General features: G+C 36.7%; 1 protein-coding gene across 1 annotated transcript in view; it reads left to right on the top strand.

Moving 5' to 3' along the window:
* Nucleotides 1-14,662, top strand: part of LOC123557434 (zinc finger matrin-type protein 2-like) — a 34,301-nt gene that overhangs the window by 10,589 nt on the left and 9,050 nt on the right. The window contains exons 2-5 of the mRNA XM_045348881.2: nt 3,246-3,401; nt 5,879-5,949; nt 8,802-8,875; nt 11,406-11,551. Of these exons, the coding sequence (XP_045204816.1) occupies nt 3,246-3,401; nt 5,879-5,949; nt 8,802-8,875; nt 11,406-11,551 (447 nt within the window). The remainder of the gene's footprint in view (nt 1-3,245; nt 3,402-5,878; nt 5,950-8,801; nt 8,876-11,405; nt 11,552-14,662) is intronic.

Below are 14,662 nucleotides of genomic sequence, written 5' to 3' on the forward strand. Positions count from 1 at the left end.
GAACCAGTCTATCCAAATATCACATTGAATCAAAAATAGGTTTTAATCTTCTCAACAATTTTTAAAACAAATCTATAAAACTATCCCTATATATAGTTTGCCAATTTTGAATTATCTCCCTTTAATGGTCATTTTTCACTACTAAGATGTTTCTAAAACATTAACATTTAGCTCTTTAATTTCTAACTTTTTATTTCAAAATTTATATAAGGTCATTTATCCAAAACAGCGTATTTTATTTTATTTTATGACTTTTGAAAAGCTTTTGAAACAGCTTAAAATCTCGTTATAAATAAATCTAAATTTCTAACCCGGGCTCTAGGTCAAAGGTCAAGGTCATACTTAGAGGCCAAAGGTCAGATACAAAATGGCTTTGTCCGGAGCATTTCTTCTTCATGCATGGAGGGATTTTGATGTAACTTGGCACAAATGTTCACCACCTTGAGACGGATTGACATGCGCAAGAACCAGGTCCCTAGGTCTAAGGTCAAGGTCATACTTAGAGGTCAAAGGTTAAATTTAAGAATGACTTTGTCTGGAGCATTTCTTCTACATGCATGGAGGGATTTTGATATAACTTGGCACAAATGTTTACCACCATGAGGCACCCTTGTTTTTAGAATTACGTCCCTTTGTTATTACTATAAATAGATTATATTGTTACTTTTTTATTACTGGCCGTAGGGAAAAATCGAGACTACTTTTCTGTGGTACAACATGCATGTTACATCGAATTTTTAGCTTGACTATTCATATTTGCCCCTTTTTCGACTTAGAATTTTTTGGTTAAGGTTTTGTATGTAAGCTGGTATCTCAGTACTCACTAATTGGAATGGATTGAAACTTCACACCTTGTTTGCTGTCATGATCTGACATGTACAAAGCAGGTCCCATAACTTTATTTTGCTTTTTTACAAAATTATGCCCCTTTTTCAACATAGAAATTTTTGGTTAAGTTTTTGTATGTAAGCTGGTATCTCAGTATCCACTAATGGGAAAGGGTTGAAACTTCACACACTTGTTCACTGTCATGATATGACCTGCAGTGCAAAGGGTCAATAACTCAACTTTGCACTTTGCATTTTACAAAATTATGCCCCTTTTTAAACTTAGCAGTTTTGGGTTAAATTCATATATGTAAGCTGGTATCTCAGTACCCACTAATGGGAATGGATTGAAACTTCACACACTTGTCCACTGTCATGAGCTGATAAGCACTATGCAGGTTCCATAACCCTATTTTGCTTTTTTTAAATTATGCCCCTTTTTCGACTTCCGTATTCATTCAATCGACAAGGCTGTTGAATAGTCGAGCGTTGCTGTCCGCCGACAACTCTTGTTAGGTGTATTTTGACCTATCTCTACCTGGTAAAGAGTTTTGTTTGGACTTATAATAGATTTTTTTTTTTTAGGATTAATTATTTCCCTTTGTTGTTACTATAGATAACTTATATGATAACTTTTTTATAATTGGCCAAAAAAATTCCATATGACAACAACTGTAGGCTTTTTTATATGCAAATTTTAATCCTAGTGTTTTGTTATAACATATTGTATAATATTATATAGTACAATATTGTTTATATATCGTTGACACATATCAGTTCATTATGTATACTGCAGTAGAAAAAAATTAGGTGCCTTCCAGTAGCAGACTTTGTATTGCATAGCAATACTTCATTTACTTGTTTCCACTGATTTGGGAATGGGACTGGGGCCTTTACAGTTGTGAAAAATGCGTCGTAAAACACCTAAATTGGGAATTGTTAAAAGTCATATTTTCTATTAAAATGTCACATTTAAGAAAGAAAATGGACATAAAATTTATCATTATGCATTAAGTAAGCAAATTGTCTAGTGTTTCAAGGTTTCATAGGTACAATCTTGTTATGCCTCCGTTCGAAGAAGGAGGGGTATATTGTTTTGCAGATGTCGGTCGGTAGGTGGGTCGGTCAGTATGTAGACCAATCCGTTTCCGGATGATAACTCAAGAACGCCTGGGCCTAGGATCATGAAAGTTGATAGGGAGGTTGGTCATAACCAGCAGATGACCCCTATTTTGAGAATAGTAGTTCAAAGGTCAAGGTCACATTGACCCAGAACAGTTAAACGGTTTCTGGATGATAACTTAAGAATGCTTGGGCATAGGATCATGGAAGTTGACAAGGAGGTTAGTCATGACCAGCGGATGACCCCTATTGATTTTGCGATCAGTAGGTCAAAGGTCAAGGTCAAAGTGACCCTGAACAGTTAAACGGTTTCCGGATGATAACTCTAGAATGCTTGGGCCTAGGATCATGAAACTTGATAGGGAGGTTGTTCATGACCAACAGATGACCCCTTTTGATTTTGAGTTCAGTAGGTCAGAGTTCAAGGTCACGGTGACCCGGAACTATCAAACAGATTTTGGATGATAACTCAAGAACACTTAGGCCTAGGATCATGAAAGTTGATAGTGGGGTTGGTCATGATCAGCAAATGACCCCTACTGATTTTGAGGTCAGTAGGTCAAAAGTCAAGGTCACAGTGACCTGGAACAGTTAAACAGTTTCTGGACAATAACTTGAGAATGCTTGGGCCTAGGATCACGCAATTTGATAGGGAGATTGATCATGATCAACAGGTGACCCCTATTGATGTTGAGGTCAAAGGTCAAAGTCACAGTGACCTGGAACAACGATTTCCGGATGATAACTCAAGAACACTTCAGTCTAGGATCATCAAAGTTGATAGGGAGGTTGATCATATCCAGTAGATGACCCCTATTGATTTTAGATCAGTAGGCCAAAGGTCAAGGTCACATTGACCTGGATCAGTTAAACCGTTTCCAGACGATACCTTGAGATCGCTTGGTCGTAGGATCACGAAAATTAAAAGGGAGGTTGATCATGACCAGCAGATGACCCCTATTGATTTTGAGGTCAATAAGTCAAAGGTCAAGGTCACATTGACCCAAAACAGTAGAACTTTTGTGTACAGTGACTAAATAATTTCTTTTCCTTGTGCAATTACTGGATGCATCAAGGGGGGGGGCATTTCGTGTTCTACAAGCTCTTGTTTGAAAAAAATGAAAAAAAGTAAGAAAAATTTAGCTTTGAAATTGGGAAAAAAATATACTATTTGCCATTGGGATTGAGGCCCAATTTTGGCCCCAAATTGGCCAGAAAAAAAAGCACTGACTACAATGGTCCTCTTGCTGTGTTTTATTATTTAATGTACAAATTTAACATTGTGTTTACGTGTAGAAACCTGTTCCTGACCACAGAAGGAAGTGGGATCGAGATGAGTATGAGAAAATTGCAGCGGCAAGACTTGAAGAGGAGGAAAAGAAAGCCTTGGAGCGAGAGTTATCTAGAGAAAAACCTGTAAAAAGGGAATTACTGCAGCCAAGAGAGTATAAGGTAAAGAAAGTTTGTAGTCATTTATAATGTGAGTAAGGATTAGTAAGCTGTTTTGAACATTTAAAATCATATTGTCCATAGATGAGGTGAAAATGTTGTACTATGATAAAAGGCTGTTCTGGATTTAAGAATGAACTAGTAGTACAGATGAATATAAGGTTCCAACATTTAATCATTTAACAAGCCAATATCATGTTTGATAGGTAAACTTTTACAAGATTTGTACCTAGCATGTTACTGAAATATTAAAACAGATCTTGTCTTTGGGAAAGTGTTTCCCAAATTTCTTTGAATCGGTTAACTTGTTGCTGTCATTTTGTGAAAAGAGTGCATTTGCGAATGTGGGCAGCCAAAAGACACCTTAGTCTTGATTGACGTTATGATTCATATAAAACCATTTTAAAGAAATAATCCATTTTAATTTTTTAGCTCACCTGTCACAAAGTGACAAGGTGAGCTTATGTGATTGCGCAGCGTCCGTCGTCCGTCCGTCCGTGCGTCCGTGCGTCCATGCGTAAACTTTTGCTTGTGACCACTCTAGAGGTCACATTTTTCATCGGATCTTTATGAAAATTGGTCAGAATGTTTACCTTGATGATATCTAGGTCAAGTTCGAACCTGGGTCACGTGCGGTCAAAAACTAGGTCAGTAGGTCTAAAAATAGAAAAACCTTGTGACCTCTCTAGAGGCCATATATTTCTCAAGATCTTCATGAAAATTGGTCAGAATGTTCACCTTGATGATATCTAGGTCAAGTTTGAAACTGGGGTACGTGCCGTTAAAAACTAGGTCAGTAGGTCAAATAATAGAAAAACCTTGTGACCACTCTAGAGGTCAAATTTTTCATGGGGTCTTTATGAAAATTGGTCAGAATGTTCACCTTGATGATATCTAGGTCAGGTTCGAAACTGGGTTACGTGCGGTCAAAAACTAGGTCAGTAGGTCTAAAAATAGAAAAACCTTGTGACCTCTCTAGAGGCTATATATTTTACAAGATCTTCATGAAAATTGGTCAGAATGTTCACCTTGATGATATCTAGGTCAAGTTCGAATCTAGGTCACGTGCCGTCAAAAACTAGGTCAGTAGGTCAAATAATAGAAAAACCTTGTGACCTCTCTAAAGGCCAATTTTTTCATGGGATCTGTATGAAAATTGGTCAGAATGTTCACCTTGATGATATCTAGGTCAAGTTTGAAACTGGGTCACGTGCGGTCAAAAACTAGGTCAGTAGGTCTAAAAATAGAAAAACCTTGTGACCTCTTTAGAGGCCATACTTTTGAATGGATCTTCATAAAAATTGGTCAGAATGTTCATCCTGATGATATCTAGATCAAATTCGAAACTGGGTCACGTGCCTTCAAAAAGTAGGTCAGTAGGTCAAATAATGAAAAAAACCTTGTGACCTCTCTAGAGGCCATATTTTTCATGGGATATGTATGAAAGTTGGTCTGACTGTTCATCTTGATGATATATAGGTCAAGTTTGAAACTTGGTCAGCTGCGGTCAAAAACTAGGTCAGTAGGTCTAAAATTAGAAAAATCTTTTGACCTCTCTAGAGGCCATATTTTTCAATAGATCTTCATGAAAATTGGTCTGAATGTTCACCTTGATGGTATCTAGGTCAGGTTTTGAAACTGGGTCACATGCGGTCAAAAACTAGGCCAGTAGGTATAAAAATAGAAAAACCTTGTGACCTCTCTAGAGGCCATATTTTTCATGAGATCTTCATGAAAATTAGTGAGAATGTTCACCTTGATGATATCTAGGTCAAGTTCAAAACAGGGTCACGTACCTTTGAAAACTAGGTCAATAGGTCAAATAATAGAAAAACCTTGTGACCTCTGTAGAGGCCATATTTTTCAATGGATCTTCATGAAAATTGGTCAGAATTTTTATCTTGATGATATCTAGATCAAATTCAAAACTGGGTCACATGAGCTCAAAAACTAGGTCACTATATCAAATAATAGAAAAAACGACGTCATACTCAAAACTGGGTCATGTGGGAACAGGTGAGCGATTCAGGACCATCATGGTCCTCTTGTTTATATTTACATTTGCCCTATTCTTTTCCATTGAAAATTATGACGTTCATTTCGTATGAACAGCAAAAGGAAAGGCGCGAAAGTTACGTCATCACTGCTTAGTGATAACCGACCGCTGTTTTGACGACGTCCGCGTATAGTCAGGGAGAACGTTCCTTATATGATGTCGCAGTTGTTCCGTCTGGTGATCAGAATGGCCGGGAAGCTGATTTTAATGTTACATGCAACAAAATGTGTGCAATTTATAATATTATCTTGTTTAAAAATGGAAAGGAAATAAAATGTAAATATAAGAAATGAAACTATTTTTTTTCAGTGTTCATATGAAATTAATGACAGAATAGGATCGCTATTTCTGTCGTTCATTTCGCATAAACAACGAAAAAAATCATTTCATTTCTTTAATATGTAGTAGTTTTCATTTTTTCCAGGTTGATTTAGATTCAAAGCTTGGTAAATCTCAGGTTATAACAAAAACAACACCAGCAAGCCAGCAAGGAGGGTAAGTAAACATTATTTTACAGAATTAAAACAGCAGTGCTTTTATAAAGAATTTTTATTTTATAGAATAGCTAACTCACCTGAGTACAAAGTGAGCTGTTGTGACAGCCCTGTGTCCATCAGTTTGACTGTTAAAGGACATGCCTGTTGGTCAGCATCAAAAATATTTAATTTTATAAAACAGAAATTGATACAAGATGCAGAAAAATGATAAACCAGTATTCTATAAATAAGGTAAATATACGTATACGATACAGAGTACGGCCAAATTCCTTCTATTGCTAGCACACATTGAGCACTTTGTGATAACTCTGTGTCCGTTGTCCATAGTTGCATGTGTAGGGTCGTCATTTATCAACATTTTGATTGTTAACACTCTAGAAGTCGCAATTTTAGCCAAGTCTTAATGGAACTTGGCCAGAATATTACCCTCAGTAAAGTCTTCGATGATTTCATTACTGGGTCAAAAACTAGGTCAGTAGGTCAGTTAAAAGGAAAACTTTGTTGACACTCTAGAGGTCACATTTTCTATCTAATCTTTATAAACGTTTGTTATGTTGTTTGTCTCTATTAAATCAAGGTCAGGTTTGAAACTGGGTTAGGAGAAGAATTCTAGATGTTGTCTTTCATTCCTATCCTATCCATACAAATGTAATATATGTTTATATACCTAAATATACATTGATTTGGAATAAATATGTTTATACTACATTATAAACTAGGTCACTCAGGTCAAATCATAGAAAAGCTTTGTTTACACTCTAGAGGTTTTGTTTCTGTGAAATTAAGGGCAAGTGAAAGACTTTGTTGTCTGAGGTCTTAAATTAGGTCACTTTGTCAAATCATCAAAGAACCATTTTTACACTTGAGAGGCCACATTTTCTTTTAATTTTATCATCATAAAGTTTTATCAGAATCTTTGTCTCTATAAAATCTATTTTGAGTAGAGAAGTGGGATGCCTGAAGTCAAAAACTAGGTCACTAAGGTAAATCATAGACGCTCACCTGAACTTTTTTTCTGGATGGTCCAGCATCCTGTGTCAACATTGGCACCTTTTAGGAATCACTAAAGGTAACAATAGAAATACAGTTGAATACTGTTACCTCGATATTCAAGGGACTGTAAAAATTGCATCGACGTATCCGAAGTTCGACGTAGCGATATCAACTATCTTGGACTACTTTGTACTTGTGTCGGACGTCTATATTGTCATTATATCCAATACTTTTTTCAGAGGGTTTGAAAGGGGAAAGAAATAATATAAAACGTAAAAACGATTTAATTTTATTGACAAATAAATAGTACATACATGCATACAACTTTTAAATTTTTCAAAATATACATGTAAACATTAGCATTTTTATTCCTTCCTTAAACAAGTCTGAATGCAGCGGTAATGTTCCTAGTTGAGTAGTCATTTTGACTGTGCTTTGATAACGAAAATTTGCCAGTTAAATACGCATATTGTTACTCAATCCTAAATGGCAGATTTTTACTCCGTCAAACAGAAAAAAATATTTCATCCAAATTAGTTGTTATATTGGTAAACAGCTTGCCCGCTTGCACGCTGTTTTATTAGATTAATTATTGGGAATTAAATGCAAACTTCCTGACATTTAAATTGGATTAAAAATTAAATAACAAACAAAACAAACACACAAACTAACTTGATTATGATTAATACATCGCCGGACAACAATAGGTTGATTTTCACACCTTACAAATAACATGGATATTTTTTGATACGCTGTAATATCGACGAAACCAGGTGTAAAAAGAAGTACAGGTAAGTTGACGGGACTGAAAAATCTCATCGAGCTAAACAAAATATCGAGCTAATCATATCGAGGTAATGATAAATAATTACATCAAAATATATAGGGGAAAATCGGGACCGACAAAAACACATTGTGCTAACCGGAGTATCGAGCTAACCGATATCGAGGTAACGATATTCAGCTGTACCTTTAAATGACCTCGCATGAACATTTGGATTGATCTGCATCAACCCTGGTCTGTAGCATCATTTTAAAGTCCTCTCCCAATTTTGTTCTAATGAGAGTGTTGTATCCCTTTTAAGGGCAGTAAGAGCTGATTAGAAAATCATTAAATGACTTTTTCTCATGAATAGTTTTATGGATCTTAATCAGACTTATTTGTATTATAATTATAAGGTCCTCTACCATTTAACTTGTGGCGCTTAGTGCCTTTAAAGGGCTGCTAAAGCTGAAAATAGAAATACCTTTAAACAGCTTCTTCTTATGAACTGCTTGATGGATCTTCATCAAACTTGCTTTGTAGCAGCATTATAAGATCCTCTCCCAAATTTGTTCAAAGGGGGCATTTGGCCACATTAAAGGGCCACTAGAGCTAAAAATAGAAAAATGTGACCTTTGACCTGTCAGTTTGTTATTAATTACTAGAGAACGCTTGGGTCTCCTGCTGTTTAACTTTGTGTGATGATTGACCTTGGCTAGGGTCAGTATGTTAAAAGTCAATGTCACAGTGACCTCCAAACTGGAAATGTTCTCAAGTCAATGGTTGGAATATGTTTTCACTGATGGCTTCCAAATTTTTATGATGATTCCCTGTTGTAAGTAGATGACCCCAGTTGTTTTGAAGGTCAGTGGTCAAGTTCAATCAAACCTTAAGACTGAAAATAGTTTTCAGTCAATAACCTAAGAAATCATGGGTCTAATGCTGTCTAACTGTGAGGGGGTCAGTAGGTCAAAGGTAAAATCACAGCATTCTTTAGATTGAAAATTACACACTTACCTCCAGTATCATGGGGGACAATATCTGTTTTACCAACAGTTCCTGTCATATATGTTATATTTGTGAAACTTTTTCAGGTACTATTGCAATGTATGTGATTGTGTTGTGAAAGATTCAATCAACTTTTTAGATCACATCAATGGAAAGAAACGTAAGTATTTTTTTCTCATTCATACCTTGATAATATGTTGTGAAGAAAAAGATTTTTGCTGGATGTTTATGTTCAATATAAGACTGTCCATCTTTGTTTGTATTCCTCTGTCTGTCTGTGTGTCTGTCCATCCGTCTGTCACAAATCTTGTCTGCACTCTTTAAGTCAAACATTTCCCATCCGATCTTCACCAAACTTGAACAAAATGTGTTTGCCGATAAGTCCTTGGCCAAGTTCGATAACTAGCCAAATTGGCCCTGGCACTTTGGAATTATGGCCCTTGAAACATTGTTTTTGATAATCAAAGCACTGAAAGTCTGATTGGGTTGTATCAAAGCACGGAAAGTCTGATTGGGTTGTATCAAAGCACTGAAAGTCTGATTGAGTTGTTTTTGATAATCAAAGCACTGAAAGTCTGATTGGGAATTAAGAATATATAGGGAGTAGGATTTACGCTCGGACATTTCTGAATCGATCTTACACTACTATTCAGATGATTAGGCAGTTGTGGGAGACATGTGCTTTTCTGGTAAAATTATGCTCGTACAACAAAATTCTGTTTGTGGTTGTCAGCAAGCTAGTATCTCTGTAACTACATGTCATGAGTAAATGAACTTCACACACTTATTTGCCATGGTAATAACACTAAATGACAACCATTTTAATTTGTCTTAAAGGTCTGCTTCCAAATGTATTCAAACTGGGGGTCCTAGGGCCCTTGTAGGGACCACTGGAGCTAAAGATGAAATACATTTAAACGACGTCTAAAATGTATTGTTAATTTTTACCTTATGAAGCCGATAGAAGTGACATTTTATATTTGATTTTAACCACACAACTTAAGTCACAATAAGATCACGGTTTCTTTCGAAAACCGGCTTGATTCCATCATGGGTTCTAGAGTTATTGCCCCTGAATCAAAGGAAAAGCTTGTTAACACCCTAGAGGCCACGTTTATGACCCTATCTTAATGAAACTTGGTCAGATGTTTATTTTGATGATTTCTAGGTCAAGATCGAAATTGGGTCATATGGGGTCAAAATCTAGGTCACCCAGTCAATCAAAGGAAAAGCTTGTTAACACTCTCGAGGCCACATTTATGACCCTCTCTTCATGAAACTTGGTCAGAATGTTTGTCTTGATGATTTCTAGGCCAAATTCGAAACTGGGTCAGTTGAGGTAAAAAAACTAGGTCACCAAGTCAAATCAAAGGAAAAGCTTATTAACACTCTTGTACATTTTATATGCATGAAACTTGGTCTGAATGTTTGTCTGCATGAAATATCTTATGAATTTTTATCTGGGTCAGGTGGGGTCAAAAACTAGGTCACCAGGTCAAATCAAAGAAAAAGCTTGTTTACACACTAGGGGACACTTTTTATTCTATCTTCTTAAAACTTGGTCAGAATGTTTGTTAGTATGAAGTCTTGGATGATTTTAAATCTGGGTCACATGGGGTCAAAAACTAGGTCACTGCGTCAGATCAAAGGAAAAGCTTGTATACACTCTAGAGGCCACTTCTTTGCTGCAATCTTCCCGAAGCTTTGTCAGAATGTTTGTTTTCATGAAATTTTGGACAAATTCTAATCTGGTCGGGTGGGGAATAAACTAGGTCATTAGGTCAAATCAAAGAAAATGCTTGTTAACACTCAAGAAGCCACATTTTTTGGTCCAATCTTAATGAAAATTGGTCAAAATATTTGTCTCCATGAAATCACTAGGTAAAACATGTTTACACTGTTATGGTGTGTTACCCAGGTGAGCGACCTAGGGCCATCTTGGCCCTCCTGTTATGACATGATTTTTTTTCACTTAATTGTGTTTCTCTGTATTGTTTCTTATTTAACCAACCTCCACCAACAAAACATTCCACACTCAAAGTTAAGCCCCCTATTAGAATGTGCTCTTTGTTAAACGTTTTATAATGTTTTGTGTCAAAATTCTGCTGATAACTCTTATTTTGTTCTGTAAACAAAAGTTGTCTACTGGTAGGTTTTATTAAATTGTGTTTAATATAAATGACATTGCATTTGTTAACAGACTAAGTGTAAATTCAGGTATTGTTTGCCTTTCCTCTGTCAGTAAGTGGCATTGAGGTGTACAGTCCATTGTCATGAAACAGAAAAGAAACTGCCAACAAGTCATTTCAAGGCTCTGATGTTCATTCATAAGATAGTTTTTGATTCCATTGTGTAAAGAGATTGAGATGATTAGATTGTTTCGCTCAGCTAACTGGTAGTGGTACAATACCATATTGTACTGGTAGTGTAATAGAATTCTTGTCTCCCGCTTCAAGGGAGAAGACATACCATATTGTAACTGGTAGTGTAATAAGATTCTTGAAAATTAGTCCCCCACAAATATTAATGATTTCACAGTAGGTGATTTTTCACCTCACAAAGGCCAGGGTCACTTTCTGAAATTTAAAATGCTCTCTTATGCATAATATAAATCACAGACTTGATGCTAGCTTGTAGCTGTCAAAAACATAGAGGAGGTTTACATAAGATGTTTTCAAACTTTATTTCAGATCAGAGAAATCTTGGAATGTCAATGAAAGTCGAAAGGTCTTCACTAGAACAAGTCAGAAAAAGGTTTGAGATGAACAAACGCAAACTGGAAGAAAAGAAGAAAGATTATGATTTTGAAGAGAGAATCAAAGAATTGAAAGAAGAGGTAATTCAGATATGGCTTGTCTGGTTAATACCCCAGTCACACATACTACGTGGATAGCTACGTCTAGCCATGGATAGAAACGTAGTAATCCGTATCGATCCGTACTGAGCCATACCTGAAAGTAGTAACCCGTATAAATCCGTACCAGTCCGTACGGCTCAAGTATGGATCGATACAGATTACTACGTTTCTATCCGTAGCTATCCGCGCCATATGTGAGACTGTGGTATAACCTTTAGCCTACTGGCAGCAAGTGATTTTGCCTTTGCGACCAGTGCAGACCAAAATCAGCCTGCACATCTGTGCATTTTTGTTGTCCGCTCTTTAATATCTTTTTGCATGCATAAATATTCATATAACCTGGCACAAACATTCAACACTCATCAACATAACAAGATAATATGTTGGTTCAAGACCTTAACCTCTACCTTAAAGGTTAAGATCATGCTTGGAGATCAAATATTTAAGGTCAATTTTTTTTTTCAGCACTGCAACTTCTTATATGCCCGTCTCTGAAAGAGCGGGGCATATTATGTTAACACTGGTGGCGGTTGGCGGCGGGTGGTCTGTGTCCAAAGCATGTTCGCTCTCTAGTTTTCATCTGATCCTCACCAAACTTGCTACTCTTTGTGGGCATAATATCTTGGCCAAGTTAGATAACCAGCCAAATCTCTCCAGGCACTCTTGGATTATAGCCCTTGAATTACTCAAAAATCTGCATACTTAGCCTTGTCCACTCCCTAAGTCAAACAGTTTTCATCTGACCTTTACCAAACTTGTTGACAATGTTTGTGGACATAATATCTCGGCCAGGTTTGATGACCAAATCGCCTTAGGCACTCTTGGATTATGGCCCTTGAATTACTTGAACAACTGCGAATTTAGCCTTGTCCGCTCTCAAAGTCGAGCAATTTTCATCTGATCTTCACCAGACTTGCTGACAATGTTTGTGGGAATATCTTGGCCATGTTCAATAACCACCCAAATTGTCCCAGGCACTATTGGATTATGGCCCTTGAATTACTCGAAAAACTGCAAATTTAGCCTTGTCCGCTCTCTAAGTTGAACAGTTTTCAACTGATCTTCACCAAACTTGCTGACAATGTTTGTGGGCATAATATCTCGGCCAAATTCAATAACCACCCAAATCGCCCCAGGCACTCTTGGATTATGGCCCTTGAATTAGGCCAAGTTCGATGACAGGCGTATTTTGTGACAGTCTGGCACTCTTGTTTATGCATTGTTTATGCATGCATAGGTTTTTAAAATAACTTCTTCTCATGAACAGCTTTAGTGAATGGATTTCTATCAAATTTGGTATTTAGAATCATTGTAAGGTTCTCACTCAGATTTGTTCGAATGAGGACATTTGACCTGTTTTTAGCTCACCTGTCACATAGTGACAGGGTGAGGTGAGCTTTTGTGATCGCCCTTCGTCCGGCCACTCACAATTTCTTGTGAACACGATAGAGACCACATTTTGCAAGCAATTTTGATCAAAGTTGTACAAAACTTGTATTGGCATGATATCTCGATTCCTTTCGAAAACTGGCCAGATCCCATCTTGGGTTCTAGAGTTATTGTCCCTTAAAGGGCCAGAATGTGCGTGCTTCAACAATTTCTTATCTGCACGATAGTGGTTTCATTTATGATTTTATTTTAACCAAACTTGCACACAACGTATCACCATAAGATCTTGGTTCCTTTCTTGAACTGGCCAGATCCCATTATAGGTTCCAGAGTTATGGCCCCTGAAAGGGCCAGAATTAGCTATTTTGACCTTGTCTGCACAATAGCACCTTCATTTATGATTTTATTTTAACCAAACATGCACACAACTTGTATCACCATAAGATCTTGGTTTCTTTCTTGAACTGGCCAGATTCCATAATTGATTCCAGAGTGATGGCCCCTGAAAGGGCCAAAATTAGATATTTTGACCTTGTCTGCACAATAGCAGCTTCATTTATGATTTGATTTTAACCAAACTTGCACACAACTTGTATCACCACAAGATCTTGGTTCCTTTCTTAAACTGGCCAGATTCCTTAATGGGTTCTAGAGTTATGGCCCCTGATAGGGCCAGAGTTAGCTATTTTGACCTTGTCTGCACAATAGCAGCTGCATTTATGATTTGAATTTAATCAGACTTGCACAAAAGTTGTGTCACCATAAGATCTTGGTTCCTTTCTTGAACCAGCCAGATCTCTTAATGGGTTCCAGAGTTATGGTCCCTGAAAGGGCCAAAATTAGCTATTTTGACCTTGTCTGCACAATAGCAGCTTCATTTATGATTTGATTTTAACCAAACTAGCACACAGCTTGTGTCACCATAAGATCTCGATTCCTTTTTATACGCCCGAAGGGACGTATTATGTTATTGCCTCGTAGTCTGTCTGTCTGTCTGTCTGTTAGTTAGCAATTTCCCTTCCACTCTGTAACTCTTGAACCCCTTGAAGGATTTCAAAAAAACCTGATGCAAATGTTCACTTCATCGAAACGACGTGCAGAGCGCATGTTTCAGATGGCTCACTTCAAGGTCAAGGTCACACTTAGGGGTCAAAGGTCATATGACGTTGTTTTGTGGTATATTGCTCTGCATTTGCATTGCATTGCAGTGCTCTTGTTTTTATTTGGCAGGTCCTTCTTTTGTTCACTTACAATATTTTTTTTTAATTACTTCCCTTTTATGTTACTATAAATAGCTTATTTAGTAACTTTTATTATTGACCATATGGAAAAACCGAGACCACATTTCTGTGGTACAACATAGATGATACCTCCAATTTTTAGGTGTATTTTGACATATCTGTACCTTGTTTACAGAAAACTTCTTGTATAAAAATACTGCTGGCCTGATTTGAAAATAATTTTATTTGAAGTAACTTTAAGAAAATTTCAACTATATTTTCTCATAATTCTTTTGATTGATCTTGATTATGATTTTTTGACCTTCTTGTCCTTAAGTGCAATGATAACAGGTGAGCAAAATAGGGCCATTATGGCACTTTTGTATGTTTTTGTATGCTAAACACAGATATTACTATTCATGAATTAGTGTGTTATATGTTTATCCAAGGTCAGGTGAGCAACTTAGGACCACTATGGGCC

The sequence above is a fragment of the Mercenaria mercenaria genome, chromosome 5 (genome assembly GCF_021730395.1).
Source record: "Mercenaria mercenaria strain notata chromosome 5, MADL_Memer_1, whole genome shotgun sequence".
In the NCBI taxonomy this organism is placed as follows: Eukaryota; Metazoa; Mollusca; class Bivalvia; order Venerida; family Veneridae; genus Mercenaria; species Mercenaria mercenaria.